This window comes from Salmo trutta, chromosome 3 (assembly GCF_901001165.1).
Source record: "Salmo trutta chromosome 3, fSalTru1.1, whole genome shotgun sequence".
Classification (NCBI taxonomy): Eukaryota; Metazoa; Chordata; class Actinopteri; order Salmoniformes; family Salmonidae; genus Salmo; species Salmo trutta.
The window spans coordinates 60294930-60319594 of NC_042959.1; the positions used below are offsets into that span (position 1 = coordinate 60294930).

Sequence of the window (24665 nt, forward strand, 5' to 3'; positions counted from 1 at the left end):
TTCGCTCCATTTCTTCCAGAACCTGTCGACTCCAGCCTGGACAGCCCTCAGCCTGTGCCAAGAGCGGGTTTCCATGTCGATTCCGTATATGTCACCTCCCTGTCTGGTGCGCCCCAGGATAAGGGAGTTGGGGGTCAAATACTCCACTGAGTCCTCTTGTTCCTGTGCCCTGGCGTCGATGGGTCGCTCATTAGTCAAGTTGGTTGCAGAGTAGAGAAGGGTCTGGAACTCCCCCCAGGTGTAGCAGCCAGTTGTTCCGCCAAGACTGTTAAGAGCTCTTTTAAGGAGCTTGACAGCTGCCTCTGCTGCTCCATTCCTGTGTGGCGAGTCTGCAGGATGAAAGTCCCATTGCCACTCTGTGCTATTTCTGGCAGCCTTGTCTTCAACGGATGCCTTCTGCAAACAGGCCAGGTGCTTGTGTAGCTCTCTCAGAGCAGGCCTGGCTCCCAAGCAGTTTGTGCCTCTGTCTGACCATAGCTTTTTGGGATGCCCCCTCAGAGCAGTGAACCGGGAGTAGGCCTGAAGAGAGCTCTCAGAAGACTGGTCGTCGATGAGATCAGCATGGATGGCTCTGGAAGTCATGCAGCAATACACGACTCCCCAGACCTTTTTCTTGGTTCTTTTCTTAACAGCGTCCCTCACTTCAAAGGATCCAAAGAGGTCTAGTGTAGTATACTCGAATGGGTTCGCTCTACTGGTACGTTCCTGAGGAAGAGCGCTCATCACTTGCTGGCACAGCCGGGCTCTTTGCTTCTTGCAAGTGATGCACCTGTTGACCACCTTCTTCACTGTCCTCCGACCTTGCACAACCCAGGCCTTTCTTTTAGTGTGCAGCAGTGTGGCAGCCACTCCTTCATGATTCGCTTCGTGAGCTTCCCTCGCAAGCAAGGCCCCCAGCCACGACCGGAACTGGATTAAAGGTACAGCGGTTCCGTCTTCATTCCAAGACTGGACTCTACCACCACAAAGTAAGAGTCCATTGTTGTCATCTTTCATCACAACAAGGCGGTTTAAGGTCGTATTCTGAAAGTTCACGCCGTCTTGGGCTGCAAGGGCTAGGTCTTGGAAAGCCGCTGTTCTCTCTCCCACAGACAGCCTGGGGCCCCTCACTTCCCAGTTTGATGAGCTCGAGGCTTGGTAGCTTGTCCTCAGCCAGGATTCTGCCGCTCTTCGGACCCAGGCGATTGTTCCACACAATTTAGACAAGCTACTGAATCGTTCGGGCCCGACAAGGCGCACTAGAGCTACACCCCAGGGCTTCCTCTTTGGCCTCTCTACTGCTGGAGTTGGACCTTGGTCTTTCATCTGCGGTCACGGTGCGGAGTCTTGCAAGTCTGCCCCAACATCAGTATTGCTGGGGCCTGAGAACTTTTCTGCCTGAGACCTGGTGACTACAGCTGAGAACGCTCTTCTCTGCAACCTTCATCGAGTTCCTCAGGAGTTGCTCCCCTTGTGATGATGTCTGCTATGTTCAGGTTGCCCTCAATCCACCTCCAGTCTTCCACTGGTCCAGCCTTCTGGATCTCTCCGATGCGGTTAGCGAAGAAAGTTTGGTAGCCATAGCTATCCTTGTGAATTGCTCCCAGGATTGTTTGGCTATCCACAAAGTGGACCCAGCATGCGACCTTGATGCGGCAGTGCTTTACAAGGTATTTTCTCAGGCGGATCGAAAAGACAGCACCACATACCTCTGCCTTAATCACGTCTCCTTTCTGGTTGAGAGGGGTAAGCTTTGCTTTTGACTCAACCAGCCTCACTACGACCCCATTCTGCGTCTCCCAACGGAGATAGAGCACCACGCCGTAGGAAGCCTCACTCCCATCTGAAAACGTGACTCCCATTGGATGGCCTATGGCTCCAGTTGGTGTGAGGCTTCTTTCAAACCTGATCTGGGCAAGTCTCACATATTCTTCGAGGAGTCTTATGGAAGCCTCCCGTAGTTTTGGTGAGAGTGGGTCATCCCAAGTGTCCTTAACTGGACTGCTTATACTCGCTTCTTGGTAAGCTTCTCTCACAAGCATAACCCCTTTCTGCTTTGCGGGTGTGGCAAGACCAATGGGGTCGTAGAATCCAGCGATCTGGCTTAGCAGCATCCGACGGGTCAATGGGTTTGGAGTTTTACCTCTGACTTCCTCTTCGCGCAAATCAACTCCTGTTCTCATCTTTCCTCTCTTTGAGAAATTTACAGAGGTCATCACACGAAGTTTGTCGGTCTCTGGTTCATAGCCGACTCCAAGTGCTTTGCTCTCTTCGTCCCGCATCTGGTTGGGTAACACCAGCGTTTTGGGCACACTCACAGTTGTCTTACTGATACTGGTATCAGTTGTGGTTGCGGACATCTCACTTTGGCCTGATAAGACACATGGCTTAAGGGAGAAGCCTCCAGCCTTTAAGATCTTTTCCACTCTTTTGGTGATTTTCTCCAGTATCTGCAAGTCATTGTGGGACGTCAAGATGTCATCCACATAACTATCTTCTACCACAACTCTGCGCTCCTCAACCATGGCTGCAAACTGGGGCAGGTTGGCTGTTTCTCTCATTGCCACCTGGGCGATACAACCAGCAGGTTTATCGCCAATGTTGACCCTGTGACAGCAAAGACTTCGATCACCTCCTCAGGATTGTCTCTCCAGAGGAATCGATGGAGGTGTACTTCTTTGTCTTCTAGCCAGACAGAGTTGTAAATTTTTTTCACATCGCCCAGGGCGGCGTACAACCCCATCCTGAATCTCAGAAGCACGCCCCTTATCTGATTTAGGACATGAGGACCCTTGTACAGTAGATCATTTAAACTTATTCCCATGAATTCTTGGCTACTGTCCCAGACAATTCTTACAGGGGTAGTGGTTGAGTGAGGATTAGGAGCAACTAAATGACTGATATACCACTTAGGTCCCTTCCAGCTATCGATTTCCTCCTGGGTGACTTTAACGGCAGCCCCTCTTGAGACCATATTGTGGATTTGCTCTCTGTACGCAGCCTTCCATTCCGGCTCCCTCTCCAGTCGTTTCTCAGTGTTTAAAAAGGTCGCTTCCACTGCACGTCGATTGTCAGGCAGCGTTGTGGGGTCTCCTTTCCACGGGTAAGCTGCGTCCCAGTGAGGGGATTCGCTGTTCTTGTCAGCTTGCACGTAGGTGAGACATTCCTTTATTTTATCCAAGTCTCTTTCCTCTCCTAGGGTCATTTCATTGCCTCCAGGGGGGCACCTACCGCATCTGCAGCCACCACACTGAGGATCACAGGCGGCGCCAATACTGTCCCACTTGAACCATTCAAAAACTTCTTTGTTGGTAGTTGCAGTGTTTCGGAGGATTGCGTCTTCTTCTTCCACCGAAACTCCACTGGGTCCTCCCGTCTTCACGAGAATCTCTTTGTACGCCCTTGAAGCTGTTCTCATTGACCTAGCGAAATGCGTTTCAGACCTGTGCACTGCTAGGTCTCAAGACCTCAGACTGGGTCAAAGGTTCACCTTCCAACAGGACAATGACCCTCAGCACACAGCCAACACAGGAGTGGCTTCTGTACAAGTTTGTGAATGTCCTTGTGTGGCCCAACCAGAGCCTGGACTTGAACCCAATCAGACATCTCTGGAGAGTTCTGAAAATAGCGGGGCAGCGATGCTCCCCATCCAACCTGACAGCGCTTGAGAGGATCTGCAGAGAAGAATGTGAGAAACTCCCCAAATACAGGTGTGCCAAACTTGTAGCGTCATACCCAAGAAGACTCCAGGCTGTAATCACGGCCAAAGGTTTTTAACAAAGTACTGAGTAAAGAGTCTAAATACTTATGTATGATATTTCAGAAAAAAATGTAAAAATTGGATAAAGTCTGAATACTCTCCGAATGCACTATTTGAATTTTTTTAACCATAGAATCACAATTCATATTAGATAGGATCTCTGTGGGCCTAGTAAAGATTTGTCGTATAATTTTTTACTTTTAACAATACCTTTTAACATTGGCCAAAAATGAACAAAAGTGGCACTGACCCAATGATAAAGACAGTGAATATGCACACTCACCTGAGATTTGGCCAATGTTCTCCACTGGTGCCAATAAGATAGGCTATTTACTGTTCGCTCAATTAAGTTGAGAATTTTGATGTGTTTGAGAAGTTTGATAACTAAAAGACAGATTGGAGTCTTTTCATTGTCATCTCTTTATAATAGACATTTGCCTTCGACTGTTTTTCCGCGGTTGTATTTTTGATATTGCGATATGCCTAGCTAGGGTCTCTCTGCTTTTCACAGACAGTCACAACGGAACAATCATCTATTTGGTATTTGCCACGCGCGCTGCCCAAATTGTGGGCCCTTTCGACTGTAGGCTATGACATTTAAAGCAAATGTTTTTTTAAGAAGTTAATGATCTTCTGTGGCCAATCATGCTTTATGGTGTAGTAGCCTATTTTGAATTATTAAATTCATTTCTGTATAGACAGGAGTAAGCTAATTAGGCTATATAATTTTGGCAATTTAATTCAATATACTTTAGGGAAAGCTTCCTCTAGCCTTATGGACGCTTTTAATGCGGCATGAACACAACCAGTCATGATGTGTTTGACAATCAGATGAAAAATCACTTAACCCTCCTGCTGTGCTGTGGTCGAATTGGACCGATGTATTTAACTTTTCTCTCTGAAAAATGTAGTTAATTTAATCTGATTGTCATAAGGTTCCATGACAGGGCATCTGAACGTACAAAATACATTTTGATGATTTTTTCATCTGAGTATTTATTATAGTCTTAATAATCCATACATTATGCTTCTTTTTACTCAAAAACAAAGTGTATGAGCTCAGGTCAATGAGGCCTACAGGCCATAAATAGCAAATAGAAGTTCAAAACTTTCACAAGAACTTAAGTTGATAAAAATACCTAACACAACATTAGCTGATAATATATGTATTATTATGGATTTATAAATCAGCAATAATGGGGCGGTCATTTTGGACCGGGAACACAGAACGAATTCATATGAAACGAACACAACAGGAGGGTTAAAAAATAAGCTCCTGTAGGCTACCTGTGCACGTTCAGCCACTCAGAAAATAATTCCAGCATCCAAACCCCAACAGTGCACTGTTCACCTGCATTTTGATGAATGGATGTTTTTGATGAATGCTACAAAACGCCTATAAGAATTGTAATGACATTCGGCGATTGTTATTAGGCCTACACTTGTAGCGTGAATTGATGCATCCACTTTTGTCCACTTACGCCTCGGTCTCGACTAGTCATCTCCGCCTTGTCCGTGTGTCTCGGCCACTCATCTCCGCCTTGTCCGTGTGTCTCGGCCACTCATCTCCGCCTTGTCCGTGTGTCTCGGCCACTCATCTCCGCCTTGTCCGTGTGTCTCGGCCACTCATCTCCGCCTTGTCCGTGTGTCTCGGCCACTCATCTCCGCCTTGTCCGTGTGTCTCGGCCACTCATCTCCGCCTTGTCCGTGTGTCTCGGCCACTCATCTCCGCCTTGTCCGTGTGTCTCGGCCACTCATCTCCGCCTTGTCCGTGTGTCTCGGCCACTCATCTCAGCCTTGTCCGTGTGTCTCGACTACTCATCTCAGCCTTGTCCACGCGTGTCTCAGCCACTTATCTCAGCCTTGGCAAAATGTAAGTGTTCTCATCGAACAACACCACAGTTCGGAGCATATACCACCAGGTTTCAAGTCAATTTGCAGATTTTTTTTACGAGGCTGACATTCAGTAATGTTAAACAATGGTGTAATAGTCTATAGTTTTTTGACAGTGTTAATTGTGATAGGCCCACGATTTATCATTACAGCGTACCCCTACTATTTATTTTGCTGGGCCAATTATACTTTTTTTTAATTCAAGGGTACTTTTGAGATTGAATAAATTAACGTGAAATGTTTATTTCAGAATTTATACATACTCCATATTTTAGAGTACAAGTGGTATGGATAATTCTAAAAGGGCCTAAAATTGCCACTTAAATCATGATTTTCTCTTTATAAATGTAAAAAGAATATCAATCTTCCTTCCTCCCAATGAGGTTTCTATGTGGGAATTGCCAGAACAGAGGTACCAAAACTATTTCCGGGCCTTCCTGGCGTGGAACTGCCCGCATTACGTGTAAGAAATGTTTTTCTGGTTAAATGTTTTGCTTGAAAACTGTTTCGTTGGTCATCTTTCCTGTCTGAGGGTGTCATTAAGTAATATTTTTCCACCTGTCTGAACATAAGGGTTCTCTATTAATGGTAATATTCAAATGACGTAATAACTCCCCACTTCAGAGTACTTATACCATTCTGAGTGGTAAGACCTTTCATAAGTCACTATTTTATAAAAATATATATATAAAAAAAATCTTGTCTCATCTTTGCAATGTCTCGTTGTTGCTGGATCCCTGTTCTGTGTTGTCAACTTAGCTTTTTAAATCATTTGAATAAGCCTCTTTCAGTATGAGCCTGTCTGCAGTGTTTCATTATAGTGAGGAAAGCAGCTTTGGATGCTAAATTTAACATGGATCTGCAGCATTAATTCCTTAATATTTATCAGAAGAAAAAAGTGCTTGAAATGTGGCTTCATCCGTGTTCGAAATTCAGCAAGAAAGCTGTGTGAACACATAAGTTATAAACAAGCTTTGACACCTCATTTGATCGTTGAAACTCCCATACTTCAGATTATGATTATCAATATTTTTATGGTATTGAAATACACATTTCTCCTGCAGCACAGCTCAGAAATGCCTTGATATTGTGGAAAATAGTTCAATATACTGTCAACTCCATTTCTGTATATTAAAAAAGACTATTGGCATTGTGAACTATAGAACACTGGAGAATAAATTCAAGATGACAGTGAATATTTGAGAATCAACACTAAACTAAATAAAAGCTGCATTAGGAACATTCAACAAGTTGCAAAAACATAGAGTAACACACTGTTCCCTTGAGAAAGCAAAGAGACTGTCAGTGATGTACTATTCAGACAAGGATGAGCACAAGAGATACATAAAATCACATTGGCAGCTGCACAGTTCCTCTTCTCTTATCTCCACTGACTAGACTAGACTCGTTTTGACTGAATAAGGAAGCATGTGTGAAAACAGTGAAGCTAGCTATGTCACCCACCATCTAGCCTGTTCCTGAGGCAACAATGACAGCTAGCTAGTCACAGTCTGTCTGGTACTTTCATATCATAGTATTTCACTAGCGCTGTCTGGGACACAAAAGGTATGGACTAGAGGCATGGGTTCTCACAGCCTCACCCAAAGCCTAAAATACATTACTTCAATCATTTTCTTCTGACCCAAAACAGGACAACTTTACAACAATCCTTGCAATATAACCAAACATCCCTTTCGGATTCATATGTATTTTTCCCACAACCTTGACCCTGATTTACAGCTATCTGGCTGTCTATCTCTTGGCACCGTGTGGAGCTTCAAAGATATCCTTACCTTGTGTCAGGTATAAAGACTACGGGACACATTTAGTCCAGAGTGTGTGGAGGGTTCTCTTTTTATCTATGTGGCATACTTAGCATCTGAGGGATAGTTACTGTATGTTCTGTCTTGGTAATAAACTGTTTGGTTAAGAGTCAGAGAGATACTGGTTTTGTTCCAATATCCACACATACCAGTCAATATGAATAATCACTGTATTGGCAATGCATTTGAAGGGGTAGCTGCAAGTCAATAGACATGTTGCAAACATCTTACTGATAGTCTACTCATAGTTTAAATCAAGTGTTACCTGAGGATCAGATGTGGATGAATGCTGGGACTATACTCCTGCATTAATGAAGCGCTATTAAATTGAGCGGTCACCTTCTCCCAGCCTACCCAATGATCCACTTACAGCTAGGGGTCCGGGGCCTGCAGGCCTCTTCAGTTTTGCCTCCCTCCATCACAAATGGCCTGAGCTTACTTTATAATTGCCTATGCCAATAACATACGCAGCTGTTCAGCCTGACTGTATCTGGTGCAGAATGAAGGAACCAAGGAAGGGAGGAAAAGTTTAAAGGCATCCTGAAGTTTAGACGGAGAGGACAGTAAATACCCAAAAGGCAGATATATAGGCATCTTCTCTCTCCTCTCGCAAAATGGAAAGAATGAATATGTGAAATTATTAATGGAAAAATATGTTGGAAAATTAGGAAGGACTGTGGTGTAATCTTCCTCCATTTTGTGAGAAGGACTGTGTCTACATTTGAAATGGCACCCATTTGGGGGACTAATTAGTTCACTATAACGGAAATGGGGTGCAATTGGGCATGAAACCTGTGTACTCCTTTGGGTGAGGGTAGCCCATGTGGAGGGAAATGCACATGTACAAGATCTGTAAAATAAAATAAATAGGAAAAACATGTGAGCAGTGTTGCTGTTCGATAGAGGGAATCTACCTCCTTACTGAATGCTTGGGCACTGATCCCAGACCAGTAGAAAACCCCGCTGAGCTGTGTCCCAGTAGGGGACCTCAGATCTGTTAAGTTAGAGGCCTACGGGTGGGTTGACCACAACCACATACCAACCAAACAGGCACAGAGCTGTATGAGGAAGAATGGGCTGAGAAAGACACCTCTAGGTTTGTGTGTATGTGCCTGTGTGCATGTGTGTGCATGTCTGTGTGCATGTGTGTGCATGTCTGTGTGCATATGTGTTTGTCATTGTGTACAATGTAGCTCTCATCAGGAAGAAATCACTCAAATATAGTAAAAAATAAAATTGTCTCATCAGGGAGAAATCACTCAAATATAGTAAATGGACGTGAACAGATGCCTTGGCTGTGTGCACGTGAAAAAACATGAAAAATGAGGAGCCGGTAGAGGACAGTGAGAATGTATCAGCTAAACTCACCGATATAGCTGCATGTACACCAAACAACCAAAGATAAAACGACTCAGATTATCAGTGACATTTACATGTCAGAAATGATAAGGGAGTATTGCATCAGTGTTGGCAAATTGTAATTTAAATCAACCACTTTCAAAAGATTTGGAACATGTGCTTTGCCAATGGCACAACAGACAAAGCTTTTGACCAGGACGAAGAAATATGGTCATACCTGTGACAAATTACATTTACTGTGGATGTGTAGTCTAGCCTATGCAAAACATAATTTTTTTAACTGAATCACTCTGACAAACATCTTCTGTGATTTGAGGGGGAGCGTCACAGAATAGCTCTCTTTGTGGGAATATGTGTTATCAACAACAGTTAATGCATCAAAAAGCTGATTGTCTCTCATACAGTATGCAGCCATCCACTGCAGCAGGCAGGAGAGGCTAATAAAGCTTCTCTGTATCTATCTGTCACCATTCACACACACACACACACACACACACACACACACACACACACACACACACACACACAACAATAACACATTCATCATCTCACTCGCAATGCAGTCAGAGCAAAGGGAGGTACCTCTAGCAACACAAGAAAGATGAATAGGCAACAGGGGGTTAATACAGGGTTAACTTAGTATGGTGTAGCAGCCTACAGTGCCTTCAAAGAATATTCACACCGCTTGACTTTTGCACATTTTGATGCATTTAAAACCAATTAAATATCTGTTTTTTGTCACTGGCCTATGTTTTTTTGAAATGTGTACAAATGAATTAAAAATAAAACATTTAAATGTCTTAATAAATATTCAACCCCTTTGTTATGGCAAGCCTAAATAAGTTCAGGAGTAAACATGTGTGTATTATGTTAACAAGTCACATAATAAGTTAAATGGATTCACTCTGTGTGCAATACTAGTGTTTAACATGATTTTTGAATGACAACCTCATCTCTGTACCCCACACATACAATTATATGTAAGGTCCCTCTGTCAAGCAGTGAATTTCAAACACAGATTCAACCACAAAGACCAGGGAGGTTTCCAATGCCTCACGAGGAAGGGCGCCTATTGGTAGCTTGATAAAAAAAAGAAAGAAAAACAGACACTGAATATCCTTTTGAGCATGGTGAAGTCATTCATTACACTTTGGATGGTGTCTCAATACACCCAGTCACTACAAAGATACAGCCGTCCTTCCTAACTCATTTGCCGGAGAGGAAAGAAGCCGCTCAGGGATTTCACCATGAGGCCAATGGTGACTTTTAAAACAGTTACTGAGTTTAATGGCTGTGATAGGAGAAAACTGAAGATGGGTCAACAACATAGTAGTTACTCCACCATAATTGACAGAGTGAAAAGAAGGAAGCTTCTACAGAATAAACATGTTCCAAAACATGCGTCCTGTTTGCAAGGGCGTCGTTAGGGGGGGGGGGGCATAAATGATTCATCCCCTAAATGTTAAGAAAATTATTTGTTTATCATTTAAACATTGTTAGACAAAAAAATCTGTGATGAAAATTAAAATGTATAATCATAATCAGATCAGGCATCTCTACCCAACCATCCTGTTTGTACCCCCCACCCTCCCATAATGCACATGGTTTGGTCCATTCTCCACGAGGAGCAAGAAATAAATACAGCTGATCTGACAGACGCTCCGGCATGTAGCCTAAGCATTCACGAGAGATAACCACTATGCCCCACTCAAAAACAAAATCAGGTTTCCAGAAAAAGAAAGGAATCAGAGACAGATCCAGCAAAATTCACGAAAAAAATTACTCACTACATTTTTTCCCAGAAAAAAACGAGGAGAAGGATTTGAGTCAGTGCAGACGGCCTGAGTAGCCTAGCTAGCCAATATAGCTGGCTTGATAGCTTGCTAGCTAGAGATAGCCAGAGACACGACAGTAGGCAGCTATCATTAAATGTGAAGAATGTTATTTTATCAAATCTCTGTAATTATTATTATTATGTGATTAAACTAATCATGTAAATTTAATTAACTAGGAAGTCGGGGCACCTGTAATGGCTGTCGTAGAGAGGGGACCAAAGCGCAGCGTGTTGAGTGCTCATGATGAAATATATTTTAACTCAAAAACACTAAAGACAAAATAACAAAGAGAAAAACAAAAGCTCACAGTTCTGTCAGGTACATAGACTAATCAGAATACAACTACCCACAAACACAGGTGGAAAAAAGCCCTACTTATTAAATATGGTCTCCAATTAGAGACAACGAGGACCAGCTGCCTCTAATTGGAGATCATCCCAAAAAATTATATAGATATAGAAAACATAGAAAAACCCAAAACACCCCCTGTCACGCCCTGACCTACTCTACCATAGAAAATAACATCTTACAATGGTCAGGACGGGGTAGGGTGGGTAACACCTGTTTATGGCGGCTCTAGTGCAGTCCACATAACCTTATCCTCCAGCAGAGGAGGTGGCTCCGGTTCAGGGCGTAACTCCCACTCCACCCCCTGATCCCTCTGCTTTAGTACCACCGGACCGTGGATCGTCATCGAAGGAACCGGCCTGTAGATCGCCGCTGGAGGTTCTGGGCTGCAGGCCGCCGCTGAAGACTCTGGGCTGCAGCTGAGTCTCAGGAGGCTCCGGACTGGGGAGCGTCTCAGGAGGCTCCGGACTGGGGAGCGTCTCAGGAGGCTCCGGACTGGGGAGCGTCTCAGGAGGCTCCGGACTGGGGAGCGTCTCAGGAAGCTCCGGACTGGGGAGCGTCTCAGGAGGCTCCGGACTGGGGAGCGTCCGGACTGGGGAGCGTCTCAGGAGGCTCCGGACTGGGGAGCGTCCGGACTGGGGAGCGTCTCAGGAGGCTCCGGACTGGGGAGCGTCTCAGGAGGCTCCGGACTGGGGAGCGTCTCAGGAGGCTCCGGACTGGGGAGCGTCTCAGGAGGCTCCGGACTGGGGAGTGTCTCAGGAGGCTCCGGACTGGGGAGCGTCTCAGGAGGCTCCGGACTGGGGAGCGTCGCTGGAGGCTCCGGACTGGGGAGCGTCGCTGGAGGCTCCGTGCCATGGATCATCACTACAGGTTCCGCGCCATGGATCATCACTGGAGGCTTTGTGCCATGGATCATTACTGGAGGCTCCGGGCCATGGATTATCACTGGAGGCTTCGTGCCATGGATCATCTCTACAGGCTCCGGGCCATGGATCATTCCTACAGGCTTTTTGCCATGGATTATCCCTACAGGCTCCGGGTCATGGATTATCTCTGGAGGCTTCGTGCCATGGATCATCCCTACAGGCTCCGGGCCATGGATCATCACTGGAGGCTACGTGCCATGTATTATCACTGGAGGCTTCGGACCATAGATCATCACTGGAGGCTTTGTGCCATGGATCATCACTGGAGGCTCCAGGCCATGGATTATCACTGGAGGCTTCATGCCATGGATCATCTCTACAGGCTCCGGGCCATGGATCATCCCTACAGGCTCTGGGTCATGGATTATCTCTGGAGGCTTCGTGCCATGGATCATCCCTACAGGCTCCGGGCCATGGATCATCACTGGAGGCTTCGTGCCATGTATTATCACTGGAGGCTTCGGACCATAGATTATCACTGGAGGCTTCTTTTGTGGAGCTGGAATTGGTCTCACCGGACTAGGGAACGTCGCTGAGAGTTCTGGACTAGGGAACGTTGCTGGAGGCCGGGTGCGCAGAGCAGGCACAGGGTATACTGGGCCGTGGAGGTGCACTGGAGGTCTGGAGCTTATGGCTGGCACAACCCATCCTGGCTGGATAACCCCCGTAGCCCGGCAAGCGCGGGGCGTTGTAACAGGTCGCACAGGTTTGTGCTGGCAAACTGGGGGTACCGTGCGTAGAGCTGGCGCAGGATAACCTGGGCCGAAGAGACGCATCGGAGACCAAGAACGCTGAGCAAGCACAATCCTTCCTGGATGAATGCTAACTCTAGCACGGCAACTGTGGGAAGCTTGCACCGAGCGCACCGGGCTGGAGCTGCACACTGGCGACACAGTGCGCATCCCCGCATAACATGGCGCTTGCTCGATCACTCGCCCCCCACAGTAAGCCCGAGGAGTTGGCTCAGTTCTCCAACCTGACTCTGCCAATCTCCCCAATCTCCCCAACAAAAAAAATTGGGGGGGGGCTGTCTCTCGCACTTGCCTCATAATAACGCCGCTCTGCTTTTGCTGCCTCAATCTCCTCCCTCGAGCGGCAATACTCCCCAGCCTGACTCCCGGGTCCTTTCCCGTCCAGAATGTCTTCCCATGTCCATTCCTGATCACGCTGCTTGGTCCTTTGGTGGTGGGCAGTTCTGTAACGGCTGTCATAGCGAGGGGACCAAAGCACAGTGTGTTGAGTGCTCATAATGACGTTTTATTTTAACACAGAACACTAAAGAAAATAACAAAAGCAAAAACGATCAGCTCACAGTTCTGTCAGGTACTGAAGACTAAACAGAATACAACTACCCACAAACACAGGTGGAAAAAAACCCTACTTAAGTATGATCTCCAATTAGAGACAACGAGGACCAGCTACCTCTAATTGGAGATCATCCCAAAAAACAACATAGAAATAGAAAACTAGAACTTAAAATGATATAGAAAACATAGAAAAACACAAAACACTCCGTGTCACACCCTGACCTACTCTACCATAGAAAATAACATCTTACATCAATACATCAATAACATCTCAGGACGTGACAGCACCACAGAAAATCTTCAGATTACAAAGTTATAATTTTCCGAATATAACTCTTCAGATACTTCAGATATTTAATATCTGATCAATGGGCAAAGAAAAAGGGGTGTCGACCAATAAAGGAGCAGGAAAGACAAAATGGATTCACTACACACAGTGGGTAATTATATTCATTGAAATTCTAATCCTTTGCACATGAACGGCTGCTCATTCGGGAATAATTGCAATAAATATATTTACGCCCATATGTCGTTGTTGTCTTCTCACTTGGAATCGTCGGTCCATCTGCTGGAGAGTCAGTTCATCAGAGAGTCTCTAGTTACTTCCCCAGAAGTCACAATGTCTTTCATGGTTGTAGCTTTATCAGGGGCTCTGGATAGTGCCTGTTGTAATGGATACGTCAGGCGTCCATTGTTCTTAGAATAGATGTTTCGACGGTTGTCAGTATTCTCATCCTAGGTTTACATCATTTCTAGCTGCAGTCTAGTAATTATATCTAAGATTTTCTCTTATTCTGTAGGGATCGATAGTCTGAGTTTAACCATTTCCAGCCGTGTAGCCAATGCTCCACGTGGTATGGTTTTCTAGTCTTAGGAATTCAACCATTTGCAACCTCAGCTAATTAGCTATTATTTAGATGTTATTATAACTGAATTCCCAAATATTTGCATGATATTTGTTAGCTAGCTAGACTAAAATTAAAACCTAACATGTAGCCTACTACTACTGTTGTAGACAAAGATCCCAACATGTGGCTACTACATGAAATTGAAATCAGCGGACCTTGGAGGACCTTAGGCACATGATGACTTAGACATACTTAAATACATATTCTATTTGATATGTATACTCTTAAAACGTATTTTCTTTCAGTATTAGATTTTTTGTATGGTAACCTTTGTAGGAGCGAACATTAAACCTTAAATTCCCTTTGTTTACTCACTTCCTAGTGCCTAGAGTAGGCAGAATCTCAGCAGAAAGCTGTCAGACAGACTCTGATGCAGAGGAGAGCAGGGAGGAGGAGGAGGAGTTAAAGAGTAGCAGCAGTGCCAGGGAAGGAGTGACAGAAGAGAAGTAATAAGGGAAAGGAAGAGTATGGACAGATTCGAAGTGAGGAAGATGAGGGTGAGGAAGATGAGGTTTACATAATCCAGCACAGTGGCCAGAGAAAGTACAAGACCATGAAAGAGAAGCTATTGTTCGCAGACCCGCCAACAGGTGTGGTGAGGAGACAGAACTGTATAAAATCATACCCCCAGACTCAGAAGGCAAGCCATTCCCCAACTATTTATAGTACAGTAAGTCAGCAAACGGAAGAGAAAAGGTGCAGAGAGACTGGCTTATTTATAGCAAGAGTGTAAAGGCATTATATTGCATTCCATGTGTTCTTTTTGAGCAAAGTAAACCATCACCCAGTTCTCTGAATAGTAAAGATGGCTGTAAGATATTATCAGTGAAATGGCGGAGAATGTATGACAAACTACCAGAGCATGAGGATGGTGTGTCTCACAAGAACTGAAATGGAAAAAACTGCAGCATACCATAACAACTACACATCAAATCCAATTTTATTGGTCACATACACATGGTTAGCAGATGTTAATGCGAGTGTAGCGAAATGCTTGTGCTTCTAGTTACGACTATGCAGTAAAATCTAACAAGTAATCAAACAAATTCACAACAACTACCTTACACACAATGTAAAGGGATGAATAAAATATGTACATATAAATATATGGATGAGTGATGGCGTGTGGCATAGGCAAGATGCAGTAGATGGTGTAGAATACAGTATATACAGTTGAAGTCGGAAGTTTACATACACCTTAGCCAAATACATTTAAACAACATTTTTCACAATTCCTGACATTTAATCCTAGTAACAATTCCCTGTCTTAGCTCAGTTAGGATCACCACTTTATTTTAAGAATTTGAAATGTCAGAATAATAGTAGAGAGAATGATTTATTTGAGTTTTTATTTCTTTCATCACATTCCCAGTGGGTCAGAAGTGTACATACACTCAATTAGTATTTGGTAGCATTGCCTTTAAATTGCTTAACTTGGGTCAAACGTTTCTGGTAGCCTTCCACAAGCTTCCCAAAATAAGTTGGGTGAATTTTGGCCCATTCCTCCTGACAGAGCTGGTGTAACTGAGTCAGGTTTGTAGGCCTCCTTGCTCACACACACTTTTTTCAGTTCTGCCCAAAAATGTTCTATAGGTTTGAGGTCAGGGCTTTGTGATGTCCACTCCAATACCTTGACTTTGTTGTCCTTGAGCCATTTTGCCACAACTTTGGAAGTATGCTGGGGGTCATTGTCCATTTGCAAGACCCATTTGCGACCAAGCTTTAACTTCCTGACTGATGTCTTGAGATGTTGCTTCCTTATATCCACATAAGTTTCCTGCCTCATGATGCCATCTATTTTGTGAAGTGCACCAGTCCCTCCTGCAGCAAAGCACCCCCACAAAATGATGCTGCCACCCCTGTGCTTCACAGTTGGGATGGTGTTCTTCGGCTTGCAAGCCTCCCCCTTTTTCCTCCAAACATAACTATGGTCATTATGGCCAAACAGTTTTATTTGTGTTTCATTAGACCAGAGGACATTTCTCCAAAAAGTACGATCTTTGTCCCCATGTGCAGTTGCAAACCGTAGTCTGGCTTTTTTATGGCGGTTTTGGAGCAGTGGCTTCTTTCTTGCTGAGCGGCCTTTCAGGTTGTGTCAATATAGGACTCGTTTTACTGTGATATAGATACTTTGTACCTGTTTCCTCCAGCATCTTCACAAGGTCCTTTGCTGTTGTTCTGGGATTGATTTGCACTTTTCGCACCAAAGTACATTCATCTCTAGGAGACAGAATGCATCTCTTTCCCAAGCAGTATGATAGCTGCGTGGTCCCATGGTGTTTATACTTACGTATTACTGTTTGTACAGAAGAACATGGTACTTTCAGGCGTTTGGAAATTGATCCCAAGGATGGACCAGACTTGTGGACGTCTACAATTTGTTTTCTGCGATCTTGGCTGATTTCTTTTGATTTTCCCATGATGTCAAGCAAAGAGGGACTGAGTTTGAAGGAAGGCCTTGAAATACATCCACAGGTACAACTCCAATTGACTCAAATGATGTCAATTAGCCTATCAGAAGCTTCTAAAACCATTCCATAATTTCCTGTAATTTTCCAAGCTGTTTAAAGGCACAGTCAACTTAGTGTATGTGAACTTCTGACCCACTGGAATTGTGATACAGTGAATTATAAGTGAAATAATCTGTCTGTAAACAATTGTTGGAAAAATGACTTGTGTCATGCACAAAGTAGATGTCATAACTGACTTGCCAAAACAATAGTTTCTGAACAAGAAATTTGTGGAGTGGTTGAAAAATGAGTTTTAATGACTCCAACCAAAGTGTATGTAAACTTCTGACTTCAACTGTAGGTATTCCTCTTGTCCAGAGAATTAGATCGACTGTATAGACAGTCATCAGCAGAATGCAAATCTAGTCAGACATTTATAAAAACAGAGCAGTTCTAGAAAGGATTTTGGATGTGACACTGTACTTAGCATCTAGGAATCTGCCATTCTGGGGGAAATCACTCAATCTTCATGATAGGCATAATGGACATTACCTAGGTTTACTTAAACTGTTGTCAAATTATGACCCTCTGTTACGTGAGCACTTACAGAAAGTCAGGGACGAAAAGGAGCACGACTGACTCATTATCCTCAGCCCTGAGAGCCAAATCGAGTTCATAGGAATATGTTGTCAAAGGGTTTTTGAAAACAATACTTTATGAAAGGGAAGATGCAATCTATAACTCGGTTATATGTGATGCAACTCTAGACATTTCCCATACTGAGCAAAATGTGTTATTGGTGAGATATGTACACAAAGATAAAGTTCAGGGAACAGGTGAATGGGAAATAATTGAACATTTTCTTGAATTTAAAGACTTTGTTAGATAGACAGGCTGTGAAATTTCTGAAATGATTGTGAGTGCATTGGAAGGGCATGGTATTGACAGCAGATTGCCGTCGTCAAGGCTATGATAATGGTGCAAATATGTCAGGGAAAGTGAAGGGAGTTCAAGCACACATACTGCAAAAGAATCCACTGGCCACATACTCACCTTGTGCCTCCCATACTCTTAATTGTGTAGGTGGACATGAAGCTCAGTCGTGCCCAGAAGTATCAACCTTTATTGGCTGTGTGAATTGTCTTTACAATCTGTTCAGTGCCAGCCAAGAGCGATAGGCCATTCTCAAGGAAAATACTGGTTGTTGTCTTAACCGCCTTTCAGACACGCGATGGCGTGTGCGTATTGCTGCGGTCCGACCAGTGGCAACTCATTTACCGTCTATCATCAAGGCCCTAGACATGCTTCTTGCTACCTGCAGCCTGACAAATGAAGCCAAATCTGAGGCAAAAGGTCTGAAAAGCTACTTTTTTCTCTTTCAAGGCTTGAAACATTTTTTAAAGAATAATGGGCAAAGCTCTTGGAGACTTACCCAGAAAGAGTTACAGCTGTAATCGCTGCCAAAGGTGATTCTTACATGTATTGTCACGTCCTGACCAGTGAGAAGGGTCATTTTGCCATAGCAGAATGGTCAGGGCGTGGCAGGGGGGTTGTTTTGTGTGTTTTGGGGTTGGTTTGTTTCTAGGGGCATTTGTTCTAGTTTTCTGTTTCTATGTTTCATTTTCCTTGTGTGGCCGAGTATGGTTTCCAATCAGAGGCAGGTGTCTTTCGTTGTCTCTGATTGGAAGCCATACTTAGGCAGCCTGTTTTTTATGGGTTTTGTGGGTGTTTATTTTCCGTTTAGTGATTGTACCTGACGGAACTGTTGAGCGTTTATTATTTTGTTGTTGAAGTGCATTCATTAAAATCCAAAGATGAGCACTAAATACGCTGCGCCTTGGTCTAATCCTTTCGACGCCTGTGACATGTATTGACTCAGGGGTGTGAATTCTTATGTAAATGAGATATTTCTGTATTAATTTTCAATAAATCTGTAAAAATATCTAAAAACATGTTTTCACTTTGTCATTATGGGTTATAGTGTGTAGATGGGTGAGATAAAACAACATCTATTGAATCCATTTTGAATTCAGGCTGTAACACAACAAAATGGGAAATAAGTCAAGGGGTATAAATACTTTCTGAAGGCACTGTATGTGTGAAGATGTGCTTACGTGTTTTGTGTTTTGAGGGTGCTCCAGGGTGTGCTTGTAATCTCTCTGATTGTGTAAACTGGAGATTCTCTATGATCAGACAGCACTGTGTCCCTGGTCACCCGCATGACTTGTTCTCCCGGTGTGTGTGTGTGTATATGTGTGTGTGTTTGTACAACGCCACCTGACTACTAATCAATGCACTGCAGTAGAGGGTCTCCCACAAGTGTCCATTACACAGTGGTGTAATATGATGATGAAAGCCTTTTTAGCCACAATGGCAACCGTTACTAGAATGGAATACAATTGTCAGTTTTTAGAGCAAATGTGCTAATGTGTCATTATCAGACAATGTTGACTGCAAATTGTATGCACACCACACAGATTAGTGGCCCTTTCACATGCAAAATGTATTGGGGGGACGTGCACCACTATGTGGTCTGGAAAATATTAGATAAATAGGGGAAATCCATTACGTAAATGGGGCCCCGTGTGAGGAGAATCCCATTAACTGGACTAATATCTGGATGTGTAATGATATCCAACAGTCAGTATAGCTGTTAGGATAGACTAGACAGGCACATTTCTAGTGTCCATGGTCACTGCTTGATTAGACGAAACCCCTTGAAAGCTCTCTCGTTCAGCACCCCTGTTTTCAGCGACCATTCCTCCCCATACACATGAAGACCTGGTGTAGTTACAGTTAGCACACGGTGCTAACATGCACATTGAAAAATGGCACTTCCCAAATGACTCTGTAAACATCATTTGCAGAAATAAGTGTCAGGGTGCAGTTATGGCGTTATTTAGTGCACCATAAAGAGCCAGGCTATTGATTCGAGAGCAGACGCGGCTCCACAGTTATTTCTGTCGTCGTCACTCTCATTAAACTGATGTATAGTGCTCACTATTCTCCTCTCTGCCCATCTGCCTCTGTGTCTCTTTCAGCGTCTATATCCTCTATCCTCCTCAGTGTTTGTTCATACCGGCCCATATCATCCTGTCTCTGTCTATAGTGTTCACCATTCTCATCTCTGCCTTTCTAGGTTTATATGTCCTCTCTAACCCTCACTGTGTGTTCATAGTTATTATGTGAGAGTACTGTAGTCTAGTACCGATACTTTCTTCAAAATCTGTCAACAGCATCAAGGAGAATGGAAGAAGGCCACAACAAGCAACAACAATGGGAGGAAAACTGAATTTGTTGTTGGTACATACTCGGAACGCTTAATTCTGTTTAAACTCTGTTTGTTTATTTGGATCCTGTTTCTGGTACAAGAACTGGCAGACTATACCAGGCTTATGGCTGTGTCTGCTTTGGCAAGAACCCAGGCAGTTCTTCTAAGCCTGTACTCTTCCTCCTCTATGGGGCTCAGTACACACACGCACACACGCACACACGTGCACACACGCGCACACACATGCACCAACTTGAGAAATTCCATCTCATCTGTTCCAAATGATTTGGTACGAATTGCTCCACAAACCTGCAGACCCACTAATCTGTGACCTGAGAGAATCAACGTGGGGATGACAACTAGAGAACACCTCCCAACAGGCCTCAACCTCCAATTCAAGATGAACCAATTGGCTGTATAATACAGTGACTATGATTGTGTTTAGGTGTATTTGTGTATGTCAGACAAGAGGCCTAAATGTAATTCCATCAGTGGTAGATAAAGACACCAGACTGTGGGTTCATTTAGATTGTTTACTTTATCATTTAAGGAAAGTTGTGGTTTTCCATCAACATCCAATGACATTTATTAATTTATTTGTTAATTATTGAATAGAAGCCAAAGTCTTCTACACTGATTCTATCCTCTGCTGAGCTGACGGTGAGGGTCTTTCTTTCTGTCACAAAACCCAAAAGTTGGAAGAAATCTGTCATTTCCTGTAAAGGCAGAGAAACATTCTTCAACCTTTTACCCTAGCTACACAATGAGCTAACCAACCACAAGACATTCAAGCTGCCAGCCTAATCATTTGAAGCACTGATTATGTGAAGCTACAAGTGAACAAAAATCATTACTTGTGGTTGAAATTCTATTTCCATTTCATTGTCCAAACTGAAGAGAAAAAAAATGTCTGTAAAAAGATAATGTGAAGGAACAGCAATACACAATATATTAAGAACACCTGCTCTTTCCATGACATAGACAGACCAGGTGAATGCTATGATCCCTTATTGATGTCACCTGTTAAATCCACTTCAATCAGTGTAGATGAAGGGGAGGAGACAGGTTATAGATGTTATGTGTGCCTTTCAGAGGGTGAATGGGCAAGACAAAACGTGGTAGTGCCTTTGAACAGGATATGGTAGTAGGTGTGAGGTGCACCGGTTTGTGTCAAGAACTGCAACGCTGCTGGGTTTTTCATGCTCAACAGTTTCCCGTGTTTATCAAGAATGGTCAGCCACCCAAGGATTTCCAGCCAAACATTGGAGTCAACATGGGTCAGCATCCCTGTGGAGCACTTTTCGGCACCTTGTAGAGTCCATGCCCCAACAAATTGAGACTGTTCGTAGGGCAAAAGGGTCCAAAGTTATATATGAAGATAAATCCTTTTCCCACCACATTTCCTCTTGACAGAAAATACTTAAACATCGATTTGCTATAAAAGCAAATATGTCAAGCTGCAACATTTTTATTTACTTTGCTGTCTTGTTGCTATGAACGTTGCTAGTCAATGTCAGTCACTTTCATAGTGTGTCCTCTGACTTTGATTCCAATTATTGATCCAATCCAAGAAAGAAGCCTTCCTGCACATTACTGACAATCCAATTAAAAAGCTAGGTTTTCGTACAATCCCTATACATTCGAGTTGCCGCTAAATCTCTTATCACAACATAAAACTATTGCCACTGAACGCATCCTTAAAGGACAAGTTAGCTTTTTCACTTGTTTTTGATAAACTTACCCCAACCAGCGATTCAGTTCTTCATCCTGGTTCGCAGATATCAAATCAAATCACATTTTATTAGTCACATGCGCCGAATATGACAGGTGTTTTACCTTACAGTGAAATGCTTACTTACAAGCCCCTAAAAAACAATGCAGTTTAAAAAATATGAATGTTAAATAAAAGTAACGTAATGTTCATGATGACACAATTACATGTGTACAACATCTAAAGACCTGCATCCCTATACTGAGAGCTTTCCCGATTCTAAAAGGAATCATTTGGGTGTTTTTGGAGCCTTTGTTGATGTTTTTCAGAACCCCCTACTGCACAATGAGGAAGTGAATCGCTGGTTGGGGCAAGCTTCTCAAAAACAAGTGAAATCTGAAAAAGAAGTGTCTGAACCCTTCTATAACATGCCATTTACATTTGGTTTAAAAAAAGCTAAACTCTTTTAATGTGCAGTGCCATATTCTCAGGGTCTGCTCTGCGTCTCAGGTCTCTATGCAGGTTACAATCAGAATAGAATGTCAATATAGCAATCAATACACCAATATAGTACCTGTATAACAATATCAATACTAAGTAAAGCTCTGTTTCTTGGGCTGCTGCTGGTTTATAAACACCATTAGTGTTGGATGGTTTAGGAGGCTTACCTCTGGGGTTGGTTTCATTTTCTTGCTGACACAGCGATGATGATGATGAGGAGGGTGAGGATGAAGCCTCCCGCCACCAGCATGTAACACTTCCTCTTCCTAATCTGCCTCTGTGGGTCAGATCAGATTAGATTCAATTAGAAAACTATAGGATCTGCAACATATTCAATACGTACAAAAACACAAACATTTAATCTTCTCCAGGCACCCATCATAATACCAGGTGAAATGGCTGAAACACAATTCTGGGTTATTGGGTTACCTTAGGTTTTTACATCAGAATGTTTTTTCAGAAATAACTTGTCATGAAGACTTGATTTGAGTTTGGTCAAGTGCTTGGTGGTTAATTATGAGAGAAACCATTAAGAGCCAGTAGTGTCAGATCACAGAACACAGAAACAACACCATTTTCCTTCGCCTGTGGTGTAATTTAAAACTTGAAATGCTTCAAGAGACTTCCCGCATAGAACACAAGCTGTGTTATCCTCTCATGTTCATTAATCTCAATGTATAGTAAAAAAAAAAAATATTTTTTTAAATGAATGAAAAAGAACCTCAACTTTGGCAAATAAATAGAAATGTAAATAACTAGAATTGAGAACAGGGGTTAGAGATATTTATATATTTCCCTGGCTCCTAGCCTCCTCAGGCAATGGGTGATGTGTCAGAGCAGAGAGGGGAGACCAGAATGTTGTTTTCAAATGCTTTTTCTTTCTCTTTTTTCCTCCCCGTTTCTCCGCTACAAAGGCAGTGAGAGCGGCTGCATTAGACCAGAGCTGGGGCTGGAGTCTTTAAATCCTGACTCGCTTCAAAGCAATTCATCTTCTGAGACTCAAAACAGGCTTTCTATGTGGAAAAAGAGAGAGAGAGCGAGAGAGAGAGAGAGAGAGAGAGAAAAAAAACTGCTGTCGAGTAATTTTCAGTTTAAACGTTCCACTCCACAACAATTTGCATAAGCAGCCCTGCGTCTGTGATAAGAAGATTGGTAATTTTCAAAGGCTCTGTGGGGATTGAGAATTAAAAGCCTTTCTCCGCTATCTCCTCTCTTGCAGCTGGCCACCACAGATTCCCCGGCTTCTCTCTCACATTTCCTTATAAACTGTGCCTTATAAACTTTCTCTCCCATCCTCTCTCCTTCTCCCTACTTGAACACAGCAGTCGCACAGTGCAGTCTCTCTCTCTCGTCCCTATTCCACTGTTATTTAGGGAGAACAGAAAAATAAATAAGGTAGAGAGGGAAAAATGGTTTACTATAACAAAGGAACTGTTGCAGTATTTTTAAACCTGAATTCTCCAGCCACAGGGCAGTGAGAGAGAGATGGGAGAGGGAGACACACAGAGAGCAGGGTGGGGGGGACTGAGACAGAACTGAGAAAAGGAAGAAATGCTCTTATCACTAATTTCCTAATCCCCAGGAGAGTGTGTCCTGTAGGCCTGTGGTTGATGACCTTGTACACTGCAGTCCCCTGGAGGGGGAGAGGGGAGGAGAGGACTAGAGAGGATCTCCCCTGTTATATTCTGCTCAGTCTGAATGACCCGGAACAGGACAAACCTTAACCTCAAGCATTTGGTCGATTCTTGCATTGCTGCATATGTCCCCATCTCCCTCTCTTTCTCTCTCTGTCGCTTGCCCATGCACTCCCGTTCCCGCTGGCTCTCACCCCTGATCCTTTCAGTCTCAGTGTTGTCATTGTCATGGCAAGGTTCTAAGAAATCCCCTTTGTCAGCATAAAGGTCTGGTCAAGGACAAGGGTCAGCTGGGTTAGAATGAGCTAGAGAGGGGCTGAAAGAGAAATGAGCTTTATACAATATGTGGCACCTTGAATCCACTCAGTTAATCTCAGAGCCAAAGTCAGAGGAGCGGAGTAAGAGCTCTGCTGAAGAAAGCTTGGTCTCATGGTGAGGATACGTTTGGAAATGGTCACAAATGCCAAAATGTTAACATATTTTTCTAGCTATACTTTAACATTGTTTCATGTCCCCAAACATGACGATGTGGCGCCAGGTATGTGTACATTTCCCAAGCATATTGCCATCTAAAGGTGTTGATGCATTTCACAACCATGCCAGGGACAGTGTGTACTGCCTCAGGGTATGGGAAGCATGAGGCTGCTACACTGCATCCTCACAGTCCAAGATGATCCTCACCGCGGTTATTACCAGCTGCAAGTCATGTCAGACCGTGTGCCAGCACGCTCCAAACTCATCACCATTTCTCTCATACAGATAGACAATCTCACATTGAGTTTCTGGGAGGGGAAAGCTATTTACCTTATGTGTGACATTAGAAATGTCTTAATAATACAATAATAATGTCACGCAATGACCACTGACATAATATTTTTCCTCCTGTATCGCATATGGAAGAGGAAAACACGCTGCCTCCTTTGTAATGGGATTATGTGAAATGTGTACAATCAAATTCCC

The 24665-nt window shown here is 43.6% G+C and overlaps 1 protein-coding gene across 5 annotated transcripts in view; it reads right to left on the reverse strand.

The window, feature by feature from the left end:
* The window catches only part of LOC115181910 (t-SNARE domain-containing protein 1), a 167445-nt gene that overhangs the window by 13061 nt on the left and 129719 nt on the right, over positions 1-24665 (reverse strand). For 4 of the 5 annotated variants that reach the window (XM_029743617.1, XM_029743624.1, XM_029743604.1 and 1 more), the window contains one exon: positions 22239-22348. In XM_029743617.1, the coding sequence (XP_029599477.1) occupies positions 22253-22348 (96 nt within the window). In that variant the 3' untranslated portion in view covers positions 22239-22252. Of the gene's footprint in view, positions 1-21600; positions 21627-22238; positions 22349-24665 lie in introns of all 5 variants that reach the window. The other variant, XM_029743612.1, reaches the window with a different exon arrangement.